General features: G+C 31.7%; 5 protein-coding genes, 1 long non-coding RNA gene and 1 pseudogene across 6 annotated transcripts; 2 read left to right on the top strand and 5 right to left on the bottom strand.

Moving 5' to 3' along the window:
• Positions 1-622: 622 nt before the first annotated feature.
• On the bottom strand, positions 623-1,994 carry LOC130960530 (3-ketoacyl-CoA synthase 4-like; annotated as a pseudogene).
• A 4,350-nt stretch (positions 1,995-6,344) lies between these two features.
• On the top strand, positions 6,345-7,432 carry LOC130960533 (uncharacterized). Its single transcript, XR_009079146.1, has 2 exons — positions 6,345-7,284; positions 7,366-7,432. It is a non-coding gene; the product is annotated as an uncharacterized LOC130960533 (long non-coding RNA).
• Positions 7,433-7,926: 494 nt separating this feature from the next.
• LOC130963295 (probable protein phosphatase 2C 73) lies at positions 7,927-11,655 on the bottom strand. Its single transcript, XM_057889426.1, is given in 8 exon segments — positions 7,927-8,649; positions 8,652-8,825; positions 8,908-9,025; positions 9,113-9,177; positions 9,180-9,233; positions 9,630-9,702; positions 10,879-11,135; positions 11,574-11,655. Coding segments are annotated over 8 exon segments (1,053 nt in total). The 3' UTR covers positions 7,927-8,419.
• Positions 11,656-11,696: 41 nt separating this feature from the next.
• On the top strand, positions 11,697-15,129 carry LOC130960531 (uncharacterized). Its single transcript, XM_057885946.1, has 7 exons — positions 11,697-11,983; positions 12,485-12,575; positions 12,827-12,886; positions 13,627-13,748; positions 14,200-14,242; positions 14,649-14,785; positions 14,878-15,129. Exons 1-6 carry the CDS (start codon positions 11,943-11,945, stop codon positions 14,676-14,678), a joined length of 387 nt encoding a protein of 128 aa, XP_057741929.1. The 5' UTR covers positions 11,697-11,942; the 3' UTR covers positions 14,679-14,785; positions 14,878-15,129.
• Positions 15,130-15,370: 241 nt separating this feature from the next.
• On the bottom strand, positions 15,371-15,799 carry LOC130963294 (uncharacterized). The gene has a single exon (XM_057889425.1). The coding sequence runs from the start codon at positions 15,797-15,799 to the stop codon at positions 15,371-15,373; it is 429 nt and encodes a 142-aa protein (XP_057745408.1).
• An 86-nt stretch (positions 15,800-15,885) lies between these two features.
• Positions 15,886-17,028, bottom strand: LOC130963293 (uncharacterized). The gene has a single exon (XM_057889424.1). It carries the CDS (start codon positions 17,026-17,028, stop codon positions 15,886-15,888), a length of 1,143 nt encoding a protein of 380 aa, XP_057745407.1.
• A 657-nt stretch (positions 17,029-17,685) lies between these two features.
• LOC130963292 (uncharacterized) lies at positions 17,686-19,104 on the bottom strand. Its single transcript, XM_057889423.1, has 4 exons — positions 18,944-19,104; positions 18,708-18,901; positions 18,453-18,625; positions 17,686-18,363 (listed from the first exon to the last, which is right to left on the bottom strand). The coding sequence occupies exons 1-4, from the start codon at positions 19,102-19,104 to the stop codon at positions 17,686-17,688; spliced, it is 1,206 nt and encodes a 401-aa protein (XP_057745406.1).
• Between the last annotated feature and the right edge of the window lie 5,092 nt (positions 19,105-24,196).

The raw sequence follows: 24,196 nt of genomic DNA, 5'->3' as shown, positions 1-24,196 counted from the left end.
AGAGAGCTCTGTCTCAAGACGATTTAGCCTGTCTCTTGAGGCCTTATCTGTATCATTTGTTAGAGAAAGTCGCTCCATCTCTAGTTTCAAGACTGACCGGTTGATCTCATCAAGTGCAGTAGGTTTAGAAGTAATTTCCATTTTCAGTTTGGGACCGGCTTCATCAACCAGATCAATAGCTGTAGAGGAACCACTGGATATTCATATCAAAAGCTATCTATCTATCTATCCATCCATCTATCTATCTTATAACAAAATTTTCAGGCAAATTTTAACAAAGTTTCAGCACATACTTAACAAAGAGTAACAAATTTTTCCAAATCTTTCTGATGTTAAGCATATTAGAAAAAGAAACCCAACTTTCAGGAGACAGTAACAAAATCATGAAATTTGAACAAGATCAAATACAGACCAAAAACAGAACAACACTCACGGAGCCAAAAATCAAGAACAATCAGCACAACATACTAAACAGAGCCAGAAATCAACAACAATCAGCAACTAAAATTAGAATACAGCAACACATAATCACCCTAAATCCTAAAATCAATAAATCTATCAACAAAAATTCAAAAACAGCAGATTCAGAAGTAAAAAAACACTAAAACAGCAGAAATTAAAGCTATGTAACAACCTGCACTGGATACCTATGAATGCAATCTTCCCAAGGAGAATTGGGTGAAGCCTTGACATGCCTAAGTGCCTGCCACACTGCCCTGTTACACTTAAATCCACTTCCAAATGCAATCTGCCACACCCTATTCCCCTTCCTCATTCTTTCTCAACATGCATAGGCAGAAGCTGGAGATTCTTCTCAAGCTCATCAATCACAGCTCTCCCATCAGCATGAATGCAGAAATGATCAAATGCAAGCTTGAAATCAGGTATATAAGGCTTCACTTTTGCATTCAGAAGCTTCTTAACAACCAAAGTATCAAAGAACAGAAGCTGTTCACTTATTGGAAGAACAAGAGGCCCCAAAGTTGTGATGTTAATCTTCAAAGCCCCACCAGCAATAGCCATAAGATCCTTTGAGAGAGAAACACCAGTTTTGCCATCATCATCTTGTTTTTGATACACACACCTGAAAGCTTTATCATCAGCACCCTTATGAGTCCTCACAACATGAACAAGCTTGTACTTTGCTCTTCTCTTAACAGAGCCTTTGTTGGACAACAAAACAGCAGAACCACCAACACGGAACAAACAATTTGGGATCAGCATAGATTTCTTGTTCCCAAAGTACCAATTCTGAGTAATGTTCTCAGTGCTAACAGCAACATCATAAGTGTTCCTATGAACTTGAAGCATGTCCTTAGCAAGATCAATGGCTATAACTCCTGCACTACAACCCATACCACCCAAATTGAAGCTTCTAATGTTACCCCTAAGCTTGTACTTGTTCACAATCATTGCAGAAAGTGAAGGAGTTGGGTTAAACAAACTGCAATTCACAACAAGAACACCAATATCCTTAGGCTTAATCTTTCTATTAGCAAAGAGATTATCCAAAGCACCAAACATAACATTCTCAGCTTCTTCTCTTGCAGCAGCCATGGAAGGAGTTGGAGGGATATGATGCATGGCTTCGGGTACATACTGACCGTCGAAGTCTAAGGTTTTGTTCTTGGTTGAGCTTCTGCTCTCTGAACTCGAAGGAAGGAAACTGGAATGGAGATGGGTTTTTCTACTGAGCAGTCTGAGAAGAGGGGGCAGAATCGTGACGGAGATAGAGGCCAGGCGACGAACACAACTCAGAAGACGGTGGTGGGTTGGAAGAATCTGCGACGACCAGACGAAGACGATGGTGAATGAGCGCCCGACGGACGGCGGCAGGAGCGCGATGGTGCAGATGAATACCAGGAACTGACGCGCCGAGGTCGACGAAGAAGAAGCTGCGATTCTTGAAGGAAGAAGAATCACGGACGACCAGACGACGATGGTAGTGCCTGAGAGCGACGGTCGGTGGCAGTCCTTGCGGCGGTGGTGGAGAAGCTAGGGTTTAGGGGAGAAGCTGTTAAGATAGGGATATTCAAAGGGTATTTTTGTCTAATTAAATAAAGGAAGGATATTTAAGTCTTTTCATTAAAATTAAATAAAATTTATTTTTTATTTTTATTTAATTAAAAGGGTATTTTAGTAAAAGTGGTGATATATTATATATTTAAAAAAGAAAAAATTAAATGCTGACGTGGAAAATAAATTCCACTTGTTTAATTATTATTTGTCCATATTTTAAACGTATCGATACGTATTAATTTATCATTGTACCGTAGCAAACACCAATTATTTTTAATCTTGTTGTATATTATGTTAAAAATATTTGGAAGTTCATAATATTCATGAATGGGCTGGTGATTGATATTTTTTATTTTATATACAGCAGACACCTATACTATATGTGACTTTTATTACATGTTTAGGCTTCAGAGATTTTTTATTTTAATAAATAAATTAAATCTAATAATTATCGAATTAAATAATTTTAAAAATTATTACCAAAATTCGTTACACTAACTTATTTCTTCGTTTACACTGTGAACGAGATAATTTTACACATATTTCATTTACAGTGTCTAAATTACTACTAGTGACCTATTTCATACTAATTATACAAACTACATTCTAATTCTTCACTACTATCCTAAGCATGACTACATACACACATTTATCTATATAGGATTGCGTAAAATTTAATAAATTAGAACTAACCTCAAAGTCGGTTGCTCCGGCGTAATGCGAAATTTCGTTCAGCCTGTTGATGTCTCTGTCGTTACCAATTGTGCGCGCCATCGTCGTATGTATCGATTATATGGTCAGAAAGGGATAAAGAAGAGGAGAAAGTAGTTGAAAAGTTCAAACTAAAATCCGATCAAACGCTGTCAATAAGTTATATATATAGTCGTCATCCAACTTTATCTCGTTTACACTGTGAACGAGATAACCTTATACGTATTTCGTTTACCGTGTAAACAAGATATACACGTGTTACGTCTACGTATTTATCTCGTTTACAGTATATCGTTTATCCTGTAAATAAAATACATACAAAATTATCTTGTTCATAGTGTAATTCAAATAAGACACTGTGGTAAATTTCGGTCATAAATTTTAAATTTATTTAAAATGGTAATTAATATATTTATTTTATTTATTAAAATAAAAAATCTTAAGCTTTATTCATAAAATAAGAGAGGAGTGAGGAGATAAAGGAGTTTATCTATATATTAGACCCACATGAAAAGACAGATAATCAACTATAGTTTGACGGTTTGTTTTACATGGTTCTGTATATATTTATATAAGGGATAAGTATTGTTTTGGTCCCTCACGTTGAGGGTCAGAATCGAACCCGTCCCCGATCTAATTTTCGATTTAGAATCATCCTTAACGTTTTTTTTTCGTATTAAAATCGTCCTTTTTAATTTTTATTCCTAAACTACCCTTCCTTTTTCTTATCTAATGTACTGGTGATCTGATTTTGCTAGTGTATATATCAATTTTGTATTGTTTTACTTAAATCATGGATTATTAATTGAGATCTTTAATTACTTTTTTTTCTTTGAATGATGATCAATCTTTAAAAATTAAATCACATAGTTTTTATGTCAAATTTTTCTTTCCTTTTTTTAATGATATAATCAATTTTAACTATATATGAAATGTAAGATATATATAACTTTTCTTTATAAAAATGACCAATATCCGACTACAAGTGAAAATTTTTATTTTAATGTAAGTATAAAATTTTTTAAGATTAAAAAAAAATTATTGATTAATGCAATAATGAAGATATAAGAATAAAATCATGTCATATCTAATACATTAGTAAACAAAATATCGGTATAACTATGTAAATTACATTAATCACGAGATTTTGAAGCATGAATAAAATTTAAAATATTATTCTATTCTCAAAATTCGATCTAAATATTATGTTTAATAACTTAATTCACTTAATTAGAGTATATTTATTAGAATTATTTTTGTAACAATAGCTAATGAAAATAAATTTATTCAAGATCAAGTTTAAAATAAAATAATAGCAATTAATGTGAATTTAATCAAGTATTAAAATAAAATAATGATAAACTATTGTTGTATTAATATAGTGACATCATGAATTTGATTTGTTAATAGATTTATAACTGAGTCAAGGAAGAACGATAGCCAACTCGAACTTACTTCGTTAACAGTTTGATAAGTTAAAGTAATGATGTTGATGGCAGATTTTGAACTTTAATTTGAACTTATATATTATGTGAATTTAATATGGTACTGAAAGAAAATTAAGATCTTTTTTATGACATAAAAGATAGCCAAAGTAAGAAAAAGAGAAAACAAAATTTTAGTATATAGGACGAAAACTGGGAGACTGAGACTTGGTATCATATTTGTTAGTTAAGAAACTAGTACTAAAATTTTAGTATCTGTTCCCAAAATTTTAGAAGTCCCTCCAAAAAGTGGGGACATGAGACTAAAATTTGGTGGGACGAAAACTGAAACTTTAATAACATTTTACACCTAAAATATCATCATTTCAATTAATTAATTTCAAGTTTATTTACTCTGTGTACAAATTAAATTAAAGCTTTATTCTTATTTTATATAGTCTATATCTTCCACTTTACACCAAATATAATACTGAGACTTATTTCAATCTCGGTCTTTCAGTCTCTGCCTCTCAATCTCAGTCTCTCAATCTCAGTCTCTCTTCCAAACGCTACCTAACATAAGCGCTGACGAAAACAATGGTGAATATTATCTTATTCGCACTGTCATTGCATCGGATAAGATCCACACTCTAAAAGGTTCGGTGTGGTTGTAGGATGCGATAAATTTTTTGTTGGTCTAGGATGGATACCAATCTAGAGAGACTATTTTATCAATACTCAAAATATATGTTTCTTGAATATGATAGAAAAATAGAAAAAATAGGTTTAAAAGAAAGAAATAAATTAAAAATAACTTAAAAATATAATTTTTTACAAAAAAGATTAATATATATAAAAAAATAAAAAATAAAAATGATAATTAAAAATATAAGATTTTATTAATAGTTATAATATTATATTCTTTTAAAAAAAATGTAATAGGTTTGGGTTTGGTTTCTATAATTATGATTTTTACTTGTTAGCATTCTCTACATTATACCTTAATAACATCAATACATGTTCAAAGTATAACTATTCAAGATTTTTATTTCTCTACTGTATGCCTGAAGTTAGAGTTTTTGTCCATTTGTTTCACTGGATTCAAAAATTACGTAAGATTCAATTTAAAAAAATACGATAAAAGACTATCAGAGATATTTAATTATCAAAAAAGACCTTTAATATAAAAATTATTAAGTGAGAATAATTTTTATAATATTTATAAAAATTAAATTTTTAAAATTTTAAATGTATATGTAAACTATAGTCCACTTATTATTATTATTATTATTATTATTATTATTATTATTATTATTATTATTATTATTATTATTTCTTTGTTATTATAATTATTTATACATATTTTAAATTAATGTTGCCAATTTTTTTGTAAGGATTTATACATATTTTTAAGTTGATTTGATTATAGGATTTTACAATGTGAGATAGAATTATTATGTTATAATTGAATTGAGTTTTTTTCATAATTTTCTAAAAATAATAAATAAAAATATATAATTTAGATGTAAATTTTGAATAAAAAATACTTTATTCATTAGTATATATTTGTTATATTTATTTATTAGTATTTAACTCTAAATTAAAATTAAGAAAATATTAATTGCTATGTTTGATTATCTAAACCGATCAGTCGTAGATATGTATATGCAGATCTGATCTTCAAGTCCACATATTCACATACCTAATAAATAAAGAGTAAATTATTTGTATAATTATAATATAATTTATATTTAGTATAATTAGTAATAAATTAGAATATTATCTTTCTCGGAATAATATAAGGGTTTATCTATCTTGTACCCATATTAAAATTACAAAATTAAAAAGAAAATAAAAAAATATCATATCCAATAATTAATTTATTTAGATATCCAAATATCAAATAATTTAATATAATATTAATTATTTAATATTAATATATGAATTGGTAGTATAATTGATAAATAAGATAAAAATATTTAATTTAATTTATTTAATATTAACTATATAATTTGATTATTTAAAAATATAAATCTTAAATGTTCTACTATTTTCATTCTATTATTATTATATTTATTTATTAGCATTTAATTTTAAATTATAATAGAGTTGTCTTAATTTAATTTTAAAATAAATGTATAAATAAAAAAATGCATTAGTTATTTGGGAAATTATGAAACCCTACTACGCTCTTTGTTTTTCTTCTACGCTCTTTCATTTCTTCATTTTTGCTTCCACATTTTCCTCTTTTCCTTCCCCTTCCATCCACTTCTCAGATCTCTGAATCCCCACTCTACTTGACCATCACCATTGCCGTTTTCTCTTCTCCAGTCTCGCATTCCCATTGCCTCCCCACATCGCGACAGTCTTCTATTCTCTTCTCCAGATCTCGCATCCCCAATGCCTCCCCACATCCCTTCGTCCCTTTTTTTCACCTCAACAATTGCAGCCACTGCCGTTGAGATTACGGAGACAACATGGCCTACGCATAATAGTCGTTCAGTGTAGATTTGCCTCCAGAATCTGTTAATGCCTTGTTTGATGGATGTTTTATCTAAGTTTGCAAGACATTTCTTTCCTTGCATTATTAATTTGTTTCGGTTATAATTTTGGAAATACAGAACATTTTATAGGTACAAATTTCATGTAGAATTGTTTAATTTATAATCGCTATTCATTCTCTATTGGAAGCAAGCAGCTTGATTCTCTGCTTTGAAGTCCTTCAAAGTCCACAGTAGTTATATATGTGCTGCAGGATACTTATGTGAAGATAATTGAGTGAAGATATTCCAAATTGTTTCGGTATCAGCTTTTCAGGCTGTCTTGAGCTTCCAATTCCAAGCTTTTGAGTTTCATTGTTTTTTCACTCTAAGATGTCTGTTGAATTTAGAAGTTAATTATCATTGACAAACATTGGATTGAACTAAATTATCATTCTGTATTATCTGTGTATTGTGTTTCAGCAAAAAGAAAGTTTTGATGAAAGCAACAATGCACCAATTAGAATGCAGCAAGGAGTCTCCCAATGACGAGGATTGAATACAGCAAGAATGCAACATTACAGCCTTCTATAAGTAGTTGAATCTCTGAAGAAGAAGTAAAGAACAAGTACAAGTAAAGAAGAAGCTTTGTAAGCCATTAGAGATAAGATTTTGATTTTGATTTTTTTTTTTGCGTGTTGAAGCTCTAAAGGAGTGGCTGCATTTTATAGTTCAAACTTTGGTGTAACTATGGCGGTGAGTTAAATGTTTCTCGTGGAATGCAATGGCAGTTGCCAACGACTGTGTGATGCATGGAGCCTCTGTCTTTGGTAGTTGTTATTTGGTTAAAATGGTTAGTGTTATATGGCCTTAACTTGTATTACCTGCTATTTTTGGAAGATATTTACCAATGTCATAGTGGCTACTAAATGTAACATTCACATGGCTGAGTTGTGTGCTGTAAAATATCAAGAAAACTCTGAATCTTGGATTTACCTCCAGGTACAAATCTAGTTGTAAAAATGGTGAAAAAATAGTGTTCAAACAACAACTGGAATTATGTAAATCATGCACATATGCAGAAACAATCTTTTTATAAAAATACCGAGTGAAGAGTACTGTTATTTGAACATCTAAAATTTAGTGAAGCTTTCAATGTACCTAGATGATTAATCCAATATTGAGTTCATATTAATACTCAGTTTTGTGTAAAACAGTGCCATGCAGCATTTCATTAAAAAAAAAAAAACAAGAATAGCATTATGCTGTTGGTGAATTCATTTCGTTTAGTGACATAACTTGAGCCTAGTTTTTTACACTTGAGTAACTAAATAAAAGAACATCAAAACCACTGAGATTTTCCTCTTTGAATTCCCTGTTTTGACAAAGGTATTACAATGAAATGTTCTCATCAAACCAATAAATATTTGACGTGGGATACTTGAGTTTCCACTCTCGGGCCGTAGAATCCACCAGAACCCTTGCTGCTGATGCTTGAGTTGGTGCCGTGGATACTGTCTCAACCACCTTTTCATTGCTTAACACATCCCAGACCTGCACAAAATACCAAGATGGATATTAAGCATAAGTAGCCTAAAAAGAAACACAGGAACTAGTTAAAATTTTTCAAGTGTTGGATTCAAATTCACCATATCACATGTCTATTCACTTACAAAAGTAAACATACATATAGATGAGAATGACATGCTTTTCTTGCTTACATGGGTAGAACTATTATGCATAGCAAAATTTTCCTACAGCAAGTTATACATAGCTTAAACTAAGTTACTTTGATTTGATGACTTTCACATGGACCAAAACAACAAAACAAGAAAAAATTATGCATCTAGGAAACAGAAAATGCTGCAAATGCTCTATGCTGAGAGACTTTAGCGATAATTGTAACATTACTGTGGCAACTGAGACCACAAGAACAAATAAAAGCAGATATATTTTCGAAAGTATTACTCCATCCGAGGCAAGAATAATGAACTCATCTTTGTCTGTAAGAAGCAGTGAGAAAATTCTGGTATAGAAATGACACCGTAATCCTTTAAACAAAAATCGCCAAATGCTCTAGCCATTGCTAATCCAGGTGCATCATCAAAAGGTAACCACACCCTTGGAACTTCTGGTTCATCTTGCAAGGCAAATACCCTGCCCTTGCACCTTTTGATTCTTTCAGCTTCCCCTGTAAAAAATTCAGATAAGCTATCTCAAAGCAAAAACATAGACTGAACTGAGAAAGGATGAACAATGATGAGAAAACTAACTTGGCAAATCAGGTTTCAAATCAATTGTCAACTGAATTGCCACCATGGAGTCATTGCTGTCATTGGATCCCATGATTGCTCGGGAATCCCCTATGTTGCTCATGAACAGAATTGATCCCTGGAAAGTGAACAACATAGAAATGTCAGTGAAAAGAAGCAATGAAGTATATGCAGCAATTGAATGCACTACTCATTGAGCTGCTACCTGCTTCACTATGGTTACAGCCGTGCTCCCACTACAGAAACAATCCAGATTCGGATGAGACCTAGCTCTTTGTCCATGGCCTTATATGCCTTCATGAAAGCTTCTCTCCACATGGAATTTACTAACATGTGAAACCAAGTGATAGAATATACTAAAAATATGTAGGATGATTGGTCCCTGACATTATTTTAATCCATAAACTATGCATTGGAAAACTAAACTTAAGTAGAAAAAGCAGAGAACACAAGAGGCTTCAATTTTCAAAAGGGTTAACAACTAAATTTCTATGCATTTTCTTTCACAGAACAGAACATAAATCTTCATAGAATAGAATATCAAAATAAAGAGCAAGGCAACACTGATAGTGTCTAAGTTTTCTCATTCCATAGCAAGGAGGAAGAATATAAGGAACAAAAACCAATCTTTTTTAGACAAAAGGCAAACAATTTTGGCCTAGAATATACACAGACAAGAAAGGACACCAATTTATAAAATGTAGAAATGAGAAACAAAATACAAGAAATAGCCTTAAACAAATTAGCATAAGCATTGATAGAGTCACACCACCTATATAAATAAACCACATAATGCTGTTTCATCCAGCAAGTGCTAATCACTATATCCAGATCGAATTATCCATTACGTCTGGCTTTTAATTACAAGCCATGATACGGATTTGGATTGAGGATATTCAAATTTTATTATCAAAACTAATGAGGCCTGATGTAAAACACAAGAAAATATTTGCATATTTAATCTGTTATTGAAATATTCATAGCCAACTAAGACAATAAACCTGTCATGACAATTGGAAAGTAAAAAAGAAAATAAATCAGTTTAACAATTTGTTACTGCACCTATTTCAGAAGCTATTCATATTCATACTTCATTTATACACTGCTTTTGACAGAAAATTGAAGGATGGCAAAAAAACATAAGGGTCCTGCAATAGAGATCGATCTTGGAACTTTATTGTTAAAGCTTAAGACAGTAATAAAGCAAGAATTTTATCTTCTATGGAAACGTCCTAATAGCATTGAACTTGCAGGGAGTCGCTAACCGTGGTTGCTCAATCCGTGTGGGAAGAGACACAGAAAAGAATGGCAAAGGTAAGTTTTCAGTAAAATTGCAGTAGGTTGAGTTGAAGGAATTGTAACATTAGACTACCTATTCCTTCTTTAGAATATTTCCTTTGCTAAATGCTAATGTATCAACTTGAATTTACTAATGCTAATGCCACATATACTGCTATGAAAAAATGCTATGCATCCTTTTTTATTTGCCCAAAATCAACCCGTTAAGTAGGTAGTCTATAAAAATATAAAATCCTAAATTTTTGTTGCATCTTTCTAGCACTTTAAATTCAGACAGGAACTCTAGCTATGTAACATTGTTTTTCTGGTATTACTTTCTCAATTGAATTTTACTTCATTTCCTTTTCCGTTCCAATTTTACCTCTGCAATTATATTTTTTTATATTACTGTTTCCCTTTCATCACTACTTCTTATTTCAAAATCAATTTCAATTTTAGTTACCAGTTTTGTGCATAACCTATTTAATTCTGTTTGATCCCAATTATACAATTATTAATAAAATAGTAAAAAACCCCAATTTTGGCTTCAATCATTCATACAGTTCATCTTTTTATGAATACCCATGTGCCCATATTGGTGATCTTCACTCAATGTAATTATTTTTGACAAAAAAATAAAACACAACAACCAAACACAAAACAGACGAAGAGGAAAATTTGTTGAAAACTCACCAGATTGGGACCAGGTTGTGCGAAGGAGGCCAAGGAGTTGCTGAAGGCGAGGAGGAAGTCGGGGACTTGCTGCTTCTGTCTCGGCGTCGACGAGCGCAATGACGGTGCGAGATTGACTATGAGGCAGTGACAAGACACGGAGCGGCGACGACGTCCAGGTCCGGGAGCTGCTGCTACTGCCGCCAGTGACGACGACGGCAAGGAAGGCATGCGAGATCGGAGCCGGGAGAGACCGACGACGAGCTTATCGGATGATGCTGATAGAAGGAGAAAACTTAGGTCAATGAGATATGAGAGATGAGAGAGTTTCTGTGAGAGTGACGTTGAGGTAGGAGAAAGGATTATGAAACGATGTAGTTTGGTGGACTGAAGAAAAGGGTAAAAAAGAAAAAGATTCGGACCGGTTTATTTAAACCAACTGGGTTAAACCGGATTTAAAGCATCTGGTTTAAAAATAAATTTTATAAACCGGTTTTATAAAACACCAATCATAAAGTGCCACGTCAGCAACTTTAAAAAAAAGTGGTTTTGGCCATCTTTATGTGAGTCTCCCCCTTTAGACTTTTAGTAACATTTATTTCTTAACATTTGTTAAAATGTCAATAATTATCATAAAATTATATATCAAGTAACATTTATAATCAAATGTTAGGAAATATATTTAATTTTTTAAAAAATCTTACAAAAACTGTTACCTATTCTCAATTGCAGCCCAATCAACAAATCCTCAAGGTTTGAAACTCGAAACAACGCGTGTTCTCTCACTTTCACCTTCATTTTCACTCTCGATGCTCTGAAATGGTGAAACCACCTCTTGATCCTCTTCAATTTCTTGCTTCGCGTCTTCAATCTCTCGATCCCCCTCATTGATCTCATCACAGTTCACTCTCAGTGATTTGAATTCAACTCTCAATCCTTCTCAATATCTTGCTCCGCCTCTGCGATCTCACCTCCGACATTGTCACCAAAGCTGTCGTTGCCGATGCCGCCACCGTCATCGAAGCCACTATTGCCGGCGTTGTCACCACAATTGTGATGATAGACAAGGATATCTCAAATTCAAAATGAGATCTCTGTTCTGGGATCTGAATTGGAAATTCTCAAGGTACGTCGAACTTAATCCATTGTTTCATGTTTGTGTTCTTCCGTCTAAAATTAATCTCATTGAATTGAATCCGTCACTTTTCGAAATTGTGCCTTTTGTTGTGGAAAACTTAAGAAACAACTTTATGGTAAGGAATTTGTCAAGCTTCACTACTCATTTCAATCATTTTGTAAATGGAAAAGTTGATTTGATAGATTTACAAGTCTTTCATGTTTGTTCTCTTAGCTGATTGAGTAAGCAATTCATCAACAACATGCAATGAAGTTTTTTATTACAGATCATGGATGATGAAAAACTTCAATTGTAGAAGTAACTTCTCCTATCTTTCACTGAATCTTTTTATTTATTTGGATTCTCACTTATAGCTAAAAATTTATAGTTAATGGATTTTCATTGTTATGCGAATGGATTCATATGTTGTGTTTGACGAGGAATCCAAATTTTTTTAGTATAAGAATTTTGATGAAAGTTCTCTATTGTGTTTTTGAAAGTGCATTCAAGGTGTTTGAAGAAACGCCTCAGAGAACTTTATCTTACTATATATCTTATATTGAGTCTGAGAGCATGCATGGGTGTACGAAGGCATGAATCGGTATGCTTTGTTTCTTTTCTTTTTTTCATTAATTCAAACAATTTATCATGCTTTAATCTTTTCAAACATTAAAATGAACTTCAGGAGCTTTTCACTGATAGAGTAAAATATTCGATAGAGGTTTCAGTTTTCTCCCTTCAATTATTACTTGAGACATGCGTTTCTAATTTTAATACCGGGTCATTCTTTTTTCATATAAAAGTTTTAGAGAAAGTATAGATGATGCTTTTTAACTTAATTCACATCTATAGGATTATGTTCCAACAAGATGGAATAGAGCACTGGAGCTTTGTGGATCATTTTACTCAAAGGTATGACTTTCTCAAAGATCCTTTTCGTTAATTGCCAATTGAATCAACAGCACGAGATCTGAATTCCGATTGAATTCCTATATGTATGTGCTTGTATTGATGTGTTCTTGAATTCTGTTATTTTTTACTCTTTAGAAGACTTTATTACCAGCAATGTCTGTTCTTTTGGAGTGTAATATTTATGTTTATGTTTGTAGTTTTCTATTATGATTTTTTTGTTACATTTGATTACTCTTCCGTTAGATATTAGTCTATATGTTAAAGCTTCTATTACATTTTTGTTATGGTTTACTTGTTATTATGCTTAGCATATGCTCTTTGATAAGTAAATTTCTTCAGTATTTGATTATAGAAATTTTGATTGAGCTCTAATTTCATAGTGTCATTTAGTCATGTGTGAGTGAGAGAGGACCTTAAAGAAATCTTTCATATTAGCCTCATCACAATCTCATGATTGCATCTTCTCTTCAGTTACTTATTTTGGATGACATAGAATGCTTTCAGATGCTACTGGATTCACTTGTGTATTATTTATCTGGATGCATATCATATCTAATAATGATCCTTATACATTAGGTTGTCAGGGTTCTAAAGTGTGGCTGCAATATTGTTTTTGCAATGCCAACCTCATTGGCAACACTAGTGTAACATTTTTTCTGCATGTTTAAAACCATCAGTTGCTATATGACTAATCAGGATGGGCTTCTATGTGATCTATAACATACTGTGTTGTTGCCAAGGAATCTGTTAGTAAGCAGATATCTATTGCTTTCCTAGAACGTGTCAAGGCGGATTTTAAAAAAAGAAATGGTGGAGGAAGAGCGGATACAACTGTTGCCAAAAGTCTCAACAAGAAATTTGGGTATGCCTATTTCTGTCCAAACCCTTGATGATGTATTTATTGATAACTAGATGCTTGTTTTGATATAATATGTGTGCACTTTGAACATCAGTTATGAAGAAGCACATGAAGTACATCATTGCAGAAAAGATTGAAAAGTTAATTAAAGTGAAGGCTTAAGTTTTAGAAGTTAAAAGTATTATGTTAGAGGAGATTGACAAGGCATATATGTTACGGTTTTGGAGTAAGACAAGGATTTTTTTTAAATGATAATCGGCAATTTTGTTTTGCAATTGTCTTTGTGTAATGTGCATCCAAGTCTAACCTATAATCATTTTTCATCTCTTACTGCTTTTGATCCAAATCTGAATCATGCGCATGTAATTTCTCGCCTCTGGTTCATCCTCTCGTCGCTTGCACTGTCGTTGCGCCATCCTCTTCTCGCCTGCGCCATCGTCTTCTCCCGGCGCAGTCGTCTTCTCGCTGGTTCTATCGTTTGCTCATCCCACAGCTTGGTGAGTTCCAGTTCTCTTGTTCAATTATCTTCTTGCTCTTTCAATCCTCTTTAATCTTTACTTGATAATTAATCTGTAATTAATTTGATGTATAATTATTAGTTAATTTACATTTTTAATTGGTTATTTAGTAGTTAGGTTTTAATTAAGTTGTTTATTTGAATGTAGGTATAAATGAGTTTAATTACAATGTCTTTTTAATTATTTTTATTCTGTTTTTTCATTTGACTATAACAGTTCTAGTATTTAATTTCAGTTACTCCTTTTCAATTTTTGCCACATAAATTTCCGATTTTACACAAATTCTGTTTCTGAAAAGCCTTCCTGTTTCATATACTATTACTCATAGGTTGCTATTTTCTGAAAAGCAAACTAACTCTGCATGATCTTCCCAATCACCATCCAGTGGTTTGTAGGGAGTATAATGCACAAATAGGTTGATCACATGCATACCTATGGATAAAACAGATTCAGCAATTTTGCCGTTTTGAGCAATTTTGTATTAATTTGACCAAGGAAAAGCTTCAGCAACATTTTAATCAGGTTTGTTTATTATAGAGATATTATTTTGTTTATAATTACTGGTGTCTCTTGCTTGTATAGTTGAAAGATAAACACTATTACTTCTTTTTCAGTTTAAACATGTACTCATGGTCTCAAATATTTATTCTCCAGAAAGAGTACAAGAAGGAGGAGATCGTTGGAGTTATATTGAATTTGTTGACAATTAAGATATTCTAGATCTCAAAGGTTCATAGTTTTATTCTAGATCTCAAAGAAATTAGGCCATTTTCACATTTGTTTTACTATAATAGGCCATTTTCACATTTTAATTTTGTATTTAATTAATCATGTAAGTATATTGAAGAAATAAAAAAATTGACTTATTGGACCAATTTTAATGTTTAAACTAGTGTATAAACGCATGCTCAGCATAGAAAATTTATAAAAAAATGCTTCGATATTTAAAACAAAAATACAAAATAATTATTATTTTAAGAAATTTATAAATTTATTATCAAAATCAAACTTTAACATAAAAAAAGGGAGTAATAATTATTTTATATTTTTTAAAGTAAAATAATTATACACTGATACAGAATTTAAAATAAAATTAAAATATTTACATTAGAATACTATTTTTTCAAAGACTTCTCTATAAACAACATTGATGGTTGAATTTGCAGACATTCCTACGTGATTCATAAGTAAAACTTTTAAACCTCTCTTACCCTTAACTCTTGAAAGTGACACATATAGTTGGCCATGTGTAAAAACTGGTCTGGGCAAGTACAATCCAACATGAGATAAAGTTTGTCCCTGAGACTTATTAATTGTCATGGCAAACGATACTATTATGGGAAACTGTCTTCGTTGGAATCTAACTGGGACGGTTTCATTTGTTGGTACCATATTCATTCTTGGAATCAAAGCAATATGACCAACATTGTTATCCGTTAAGACTTCACATTCTATGACATGATTTCCAAGCTTCCTAACTTGTAGTCTTGTACCATTACAAAGACCACTGGATTGGTCAATATTCCTCAGTAACATCACCGGAACACCAACCTTGAGTATTAATTTATTTGGAGGCAAACCAGAGCAATTTATGCTATTCAGTAATTCAGGACCATAGAGATCTAGTTGACTCTCCATATTCCCTTCATCCATACAAATGGAATCCGAACTAAAATATAATTTTTCCCTCCAGGAATGATAGCCATCAGATGGTTGTTGACCTCTTCAACGATATCTAGTGTGGGAGCCAGTATAGTTCTTGCTTTGAAAAAATCCTTTGAGGACATGTTTTCCAAAATATTTGGATAAGAAAAATGAACTAACTCATCAAATGCATGGTCCAAAGAAGGAATAACAATATCTCCTGGAAGACATATCTCAGATTTACCATCCATATTGTCACCTATTAGACCATCATCAACTTTCAATAACCACTCACCAAATTGCTCTGTCTCATCTTGATCTGAAGTAGCCGTCCCTACAGAGAGTCTCATGTTTTTTGTTAGTTTGAGCACCTGACAAAACTTCCAAAGGTAAGACGAATTCACGGTTGAATGAACGATATCTTGTCTCGATCCTCGTGGAATGACAGGAAAAATTTGTCTAAAGTCTCCACCTAGTACAACCACTTTTCCTCCAAAGGAAAAATCTTTTCTATATGTTGGAGAACACCTCATGATATCACCCAAGCATTTATCAAGTGCTTCATAGCAGTACCTACTAACCATTGGAGCCTCATCCCAAATTATAAGTCTGGCTTTCAACAGCAACATTGCTTGAAGGGAACCAGGTTTGATGTTACATACAGAATCCTCAGTTATATTCAGCGGTATTTTGAACCTTGAGTGTGCCGTTCTTCCATTGAGAAGAAGTAAAGATGCAATACCACTTGAAGCAACGTTTAACACTATATCACCCCTTGAGCGAATCTCAGCAGACATAAGGTTCCAGAGAAATGTTTTTCCAGTACCTCCATGACCATACACAAAGAAAAAACCCCCTTCATCACAATACACAGCTGTAACAATTTTATCGAATGCATATCTCTGCTCAAGTGTTGCGGTGGCTAACATGTCTGAGGCATTTTTCTTTAAATCATCCCTGTTAAAGTTTAGCTCTTCCCTTATAGCCCTTTCGGTTAACAAAGAATTATCAACTTCAGTTGCTAAAGGCATTGGATGATAGTCTTTCAAGGTTTTACCATAGGAATGTAAGATCTTGTCTATATCCATTAAGTACAACTGCTTAATCTCATCATCTGACATTGTTAACTCTGCATACTATACGATACTGTAAAAATTCAATCAAACTAAAAATGATCAATAAGGAAGAACTTTTATCATTGTAATTAATAGAAACTCACCGCTCATGTTCATCACGGCTCTCTGTCGATACAAAATATCATCTGAGAGTTCATGCCAACATCTATCCCAGACATGTTCTGGTCTTGAGATATTGTTGGATGTTAATAGAATGACAAATAACCTCCTAACATATGATCCTGAGGCCCATGAGCTTGCTTCCTTTAATTGCATCAATGAATTCTTTGTCATCTTGCAAGAGTCCAAGGGCGAAGCATGCATCTCTATACGTAGCATAAATTGTTCCTCCTACTGTTCTTATATCTCGAAAACTCATACATCCTCTTTGAGTATTCAAGAGAAGTCGTTGGTAATATTCTTCGGTATTTGCTGCAAAAAACTTGGTTAAAATCCCACTTTTAAGTTGGTAAATGGATTAAGCTACGGTATTTTAATTATTATATAGCTTCACATCCGCATAAGAATAATTTTTCTAAAAAATATAAAAAAAATTGTATAATCTACAGATTATAACGGTTGAAAGTTAGTTGAACATTTATTTTCTAGTGTAGATAAATCGAATAAAATGGACGTGGGGTATAGGCTGTTAAGATTTTAAATTTACATCATTAAATAAGTAAGATCAAAATTGAATATAAACTCATCATTACCTGCAGGTACATAAGTCAACCTTCCAATTGCGAATCCTTTCTTTCGAGGAAACCACTTTGAAGAATCATCCTTCCAAACAAACTTGGTTGGAAACTCAGCATAAGTCAGACTTCGAGCATAGGGATATGACATGTTCGCCGCCATCCATCCCAAAAACATGGACTTATGAGATATTGCTCTTTCGACGATATCATTCACATTAGAAGTTTCACCATAGACCACATGTTGCTCATCCTCCAAATGGAATGGAAGTCTAATCACAAATGGTTCTTTTTCTTGGATTTCGTATACAAATAGACGCCAGACTGCCTCACATGCCGAAATGTACCTACAATCGTAGTAATTCCTAATTTCGTCAACAACTTGTGTGGCTTCTGACGGATCACCAGGATTGTATAGAGTAGCTGTTACGCGGTCATTACCCTTGTGTACATACTTAAACAGATACTTAATAGAACTTGTTTGGCATGTGTATTCTACATTTATGTGGTACCCGAACTTGAGCAACAATTCTGGATTATACGGAACAATGAACTTATTGTCTAGTACACATTCCCTTTTCTTCACTGTTCGACCATTATCAGTATGCCTATATTTGGGAAATCCGGCCTCATCACTGAGTGTTCGCTGTCTAAACTCTTTAGGATAGACTTTGAACAGGATCCATTCTTCATGCAAGGTAAATTCTTGTTGTACGGACCACATGGACCATGTACCATGTAATTTTGAACAGCTCCATGTAGATTTGGCCTTTCATTTTCATCAGGAATCTCAGTTGTTATATGTTTGTCTATGTCATTTGGTGTTTGTGGTTTGAACTCGTTACTCATGAATAAAAGGATATGTGCATGCGGAAGCCCTCTCTTTTGAAACTCTACAGTGCAAACGTCTGAAAATTGAAAAAGACAAATGAGCAAAGCATTACAAACAACATAAGATTTTAATAAAGCGTTGCATAAACATAGACTAACATCCCAAAATTTTGCCAAAGATTTTTCCCTCTTTGAGGTCATCGATCAAACCATCAAGCTTGATCTTGAAAACTCGACACAATATATCAGGACGGTCTTCTGCCTTCAATCCAATGGAAGTCACTTCTCTTTTTATCTCATCCCATTCAGGGTTACAGGTCATGGTGATAAAATAGCTAGGATATCCCGCATATCTGCAAATTGCAAATGCATCTTTACAATTATTCATCATATACCTAGGTCCACCGGTAAAAGTACTGGGAAGAATAATTCTTTTGCCAAGCCTTGCAGCATCTACATCCCCGTTTATAAGACTTTCATGCAGACATTTGTATTTATCAACCCTCAACTGTGGTTGTTTACACCTAAAGAATTTTAACCTCTCTGATTCCACCATTATGTAGGCATCTACCAGAAACTGTTGGAATAATCTCTTTAATCTCAGAATTAACAAAGATTCACCCGTCCTTTTCTGTAGTCAAAAAGCAAAGAATTATCGCAAAGTGATTGTTTTGTTTATCTTTGAAGGTCTAGCGGAGATAGAATCTGATGTTGCAATACCCAAACGAAATCCATCCTCCCCATACGGAAACAACAATGGATATTGCAAGGCTAAATAAGATGGATGAAAAACATCAATCCGCTGGAGCTTTCTAGATTGACTCTCTATAATAATATCCATATCTTTGCTAAGTTGTTCGACATCGCCAACAATCAATGCAGTCACTTCAGATGCAGATGGCAAGTTGTATGTCCTGCCATCTGTAGTCCTTTTACTAATCAACTTAAGCTTTATGTTTGTGCAATTTTCCTATTGGTACCTATCTCTTGCATAGCGAAAACTCTTTGCCAAACTATTATATTTGTCTAGCATGTTTCTTAATATTGCCACAATTTCCCTATCCCTCTCATTTATAGCTTCATTGGAACTGCGAAAAAAAAAATAATAAAATTTATGTTATTTTCTCTCACAGATAAGAAATAACTAAAAAATTTGACTGGTTGCATGAAAATTACCGAAGTGTGCCTATTCGATTATCAATCTCATTTTCTGTGTCATAGATATATAGCTGGGCAAATGTTGGTCGCAAACTATCAGGAGGAAGTAAGCTACCAATGCTATGGTAGTTTTGACCCCCAAGCTTAAAAATTGGAGGAGCAGTCCCATTGTTCACCCCACAGTCAATTTTTCCAGCCATTGATGTAAAACAAAACATTGAATTAAATGTCCTTATATTTTTTAGGAAATGAATACTTCTTTGATCTCCTCCAATATGAAGCTGAATGAGCTCATCAGGAGGCACAGAAAGTAGAGGAAGCTCAATCTTTCCTTCCATACAACATAATAAAAACTTTGGTTGGGGCGACTGTTTGGATTTAGCAAGCCTTTCTCCAGACCACATCCATGCTTTACAGTGTTGACATTGATAAATAGGATTTCCTATATCCCAGATACCTGCCGAATGAACTCTCTTTAGCTACTCAGTTGTCATACCGATACAATTTAGTCCATGGTGTACACAAAGATGCAAATAAACATACAAATAAAAATTTTACATACCGTCTAAAGTTTCAGAGGATGGTATAAAATTATCTTCCATATCCACATCCAACATTGAATCATCATAACCATTCAAAACTACAGTAAAAAAATTATAAAAAATGCAAACATAATCATTTTGTTGTATTACTAATAATTCATATCTCATGCAAACTACAAACTTAAATTCTTGATATAATGAGAAATTACCTTCATCATTAACAAAAGGTTCAACATGTTGGCCACTGTGTGTGTCAGCGCTTGGTGGGTGCGTCTTGATAGTCGATAAATTTACATCTTCCTAAAGTTATGCCAAATTAATAGCCACCGAAGCAACAACAGAGGAAGATTGTCCTTTTTGCACCCCAATTATAGTAGAACTTCTTTACAAAAAAGTTTAATTTTATTCAATTAAACCATAGAAACTATAGGAAAAAAAATATAATAATGATGATCATCTTTTCTAAATCACCTTTCCGTTAGGCACGATTTGTGGGAACTAGAGTGTGATGGAAGCTGATTTTGCAGAATGACTTCAGTTAGATTATTGGCAGGTCCTTGTACACTGGAGTATGCTAGAATTGTAATAAATCTATGTTATATAAATGGTCTCTGATGAAGTATACTTTTTGCTAAATATTGGTGTATGAATCATTTGGCTTTCATTAATTATACGTACTATTTGTTAACACGGACAGTGGAGTTCTTGTCAATGAGGAATCCATCTGTAGAGTTAAAGATTTAGATCTTATCTCTGATGTAGAAGGTCTTACATAATTATGAGGAGTATTTTCCTGTCCAAAAATTTCATGCGAGGCATAGTGTACACCATACATAGATAGTTGCTTCCCTATGAATGAGTAATGAGAAATATATATAAAATTTTCGTCATTAAACCGATATAAATTAAATTTAGATAAATATGAGTCAATTACAGTGAGAAAAATGTCACTTTTATCCTCACTGGATTGTAAATTGAGAATATTAGATGAGGTACCAGTTTCTCGACACAATGTTCTTTGACTTGTAGTAATATGATGCACATTTTTATGTACATCAAAATTTGTATTATTGTTGTTCTTCGATACTGTTAAGTCAAGAAAAATAAATGAAACACAAATAATAATTATTCAATTAACTAATCTCGTATTTGATTTTATATAATTTTAGTAGTATACTTTTGTAGATTCAAATTTTTTTGTATTGGTTTAGTTTTATTGAATTATTTTTAAATTATTAAACTAAATCAATGATTATCTATATCAAATTATTTAAAATATACCCAGTCATGACTTAAAAATAAATACAATTCAATTTAAATAATAAATAAAACTCTAAATTTAAATATATATAATTTTAAAATTTCAATTTATTTAAATTGAGTTAAATAGATCTACACAACAGCATCAAATTCTATATTTTTCCAATTAGTATAGAGTTTTATGTATTAATTTAGATTAAATAGTATATTATTTTAAATTATGATAGAGTATATCTTAAATAATATTAAATAATTAATTAACCTAAATAGTACATGAAGATTTGAATATTGCATAGTTTTTATGTAATTTATAGCTTATTAAATATGAATTTAAAAAAAAATTATAAAGATGAATAGTTATTTATAATTTTTAAATCACTAAACTAAAAGATTTAAAAAATTATGTATCGTACAAACTATTTCGCTAATATTCTCTTCCATGATGATAGTTTAAACTGTATTTCCCATAAAAAATAGAAATTAAAAAAGTTTTAGAAGAACACTTACCAGAAGCACTAAAGAAAGCAGACTCATTATCATCAACTCTTTTTCGTTTTCTTGCCAAGATTATCTTTCGTCTTAACCTTGCAACCTTGGATTGTGTGATTGGAGTGGGATACATTATCGTTGTTAACTCACTTATCTACAATGTAATTCTCCCGCAACAATGAGCTACGAATACAAATTTTCAAATTTTAATACTTATCTTGAAGTTAAATTTTAAATATCCATTAACTTACAATACTGATTATTTATTGATTAATTTATGAGGTATCAATTTTTACTTAAAAAGTAAAAAACTTAATTTTTAAATATGTAAAAATATATTAACAGTGACTTTTAATTTACAAATTAATAATCTAATTAAAAGGGGTATATATATATAAGCCAAACCAATTTAAATATAGTTATCTTAAGCAAACTAATTGTTATATTATATACTATTAAATAATTAATTGAAAATATACACTCCTGCACGACAATTTTTTAATTTGAATTTAGAAGTGATTAATAAATCACATTTTTTTAATCAACGTATAACAAAAAAAAATAGTTAAATACAAAATATTCAACACAAAATAGTTGTAGTCATTTAAAATTTAAATATTAAAAATTAGATACAACTTTGTGGTATGTTTCAATAATAATAATAATAATATAATTTTAAAAGGTAATACTGTATGTTCCGTGACATGTAATTTTTAAATTTATTTTATAAATAATAAAGTAATTTTTTGGATAATTACATTAAGTGACTGATAAAAATTAGTATCCAAATTAACAAACTTTAACATATTTGATAAAAGAAAATAAAACTTACATAAAACATATAAAACTTACATAAAACATAGTGTATTGTGTAGTAACAATACTTTTAGAGAGTGTATAATAGTCTTATTTTTCTCAAATATTTAACAATTATACAAATATTATTTATCTTCAATTACTAAGCTAATAAGTTTATAACATGTGAGCAGTAAAAAAATAAAACTGTAAAGAAGTTCAATAAAATAAAACGAAAACACTAATCAATAGAAGACTAATCAACACTTAAAAAATCTATTTGAAATGAAAAAATAGATAAAACTTACATAAAGATGTGATGCAATGTGCAACAGTAACACCTTCAAAAAATATCTAATAATTAAATATTGAATATGATAGATTATGTGTAATTGTAGAGTTCTTATATAGAACTATTGTATTTTGGACTGGGCTAAATTTTTAATGTGTATATGTTATAATTTGTTGGAAAGAATCAAAGATATTATTTTATTTTAAATCAATAGTTTTTTTTTTGAACGAAATTAAAAGTTTCTATTTACGGAGTCATAAATATAATATAACCTACTTTAGTGAGTCACAGCACCATACAACCCCAACACCCTAACCATCACTCTCATTCAGTAATTACTTTCATTTAATAATAAAAAATAATAGTAATTACTCTCATTCGTATTGCATTAGTAAAAAAAACTCTATTCTAAAGCCTTCCATATAAAAAATAAATAACGTATAAAATAATATATTTATATATATGTTTAATACGCTAATTAAAAGAAAGTACTTCCAGTGTCATTAGCATGTCCAAAAAAACATAGATAATTAAATAAAACAAAACAACAATTGTTCAATTTAAAATTTAAAATACTTTAAAAATTGAATAGTATCTATTCTCTCAATAAACAATAGCTATAGCTAAGACTCCACCAAACCTTCAAAACATGCTCCTTTATCTCCATTACATGAAAAACTTCATGTTTCACAGTAGCTATTTTTTAATGGAGGGAGCACCAGACATGTTAAACTCATCCAACAGGCGCTTCAAACAAAACAAAACAAAAAAGTATAATTAAGATTTTAACCAAAAAATAAAATCTGAAATATGAAAGAGGCCATATAAGTGAAGACCAAATGAATACCCTGACAACAGGTTTTTTAGTAACAGACAGATTTTTCACGATTGGATCAGGTGACTCATCACAAACAGAACATCCATCTTCACCTCGAGGCTATATAGAAAAACAATGAAAAAATAAATAAATAACACCTCATATTTGGCAAAGTAAGCCTTAATATACATAGTCTAAAATCAACAAAAAATAAAAAAAAATAATACCTGAACAGGGTTAACAGGACCAGCAGGGGGTACATCAGATTTTACCGGCCTTGATTGTCCCTCCACCT

This window comes from Arachis stenosperma, chromosome 2 (genome assembly GCF_014773155.1).
Source record: "Arachis stenosperma cultivar V10309 chromosome 2, arast.V10309.gnm1.PFL2, whole genome shotgun sequence".
Lineage (NCBI taxonomy): Eukaryota > Viridiplantae > Streptophyta > Magnoliopsida > Fabales > Fabaceae > Arachis > Arachis stenosperma.
This window is presented reverse-complemented; position numbering and strand designations above follow the sequence as displayed.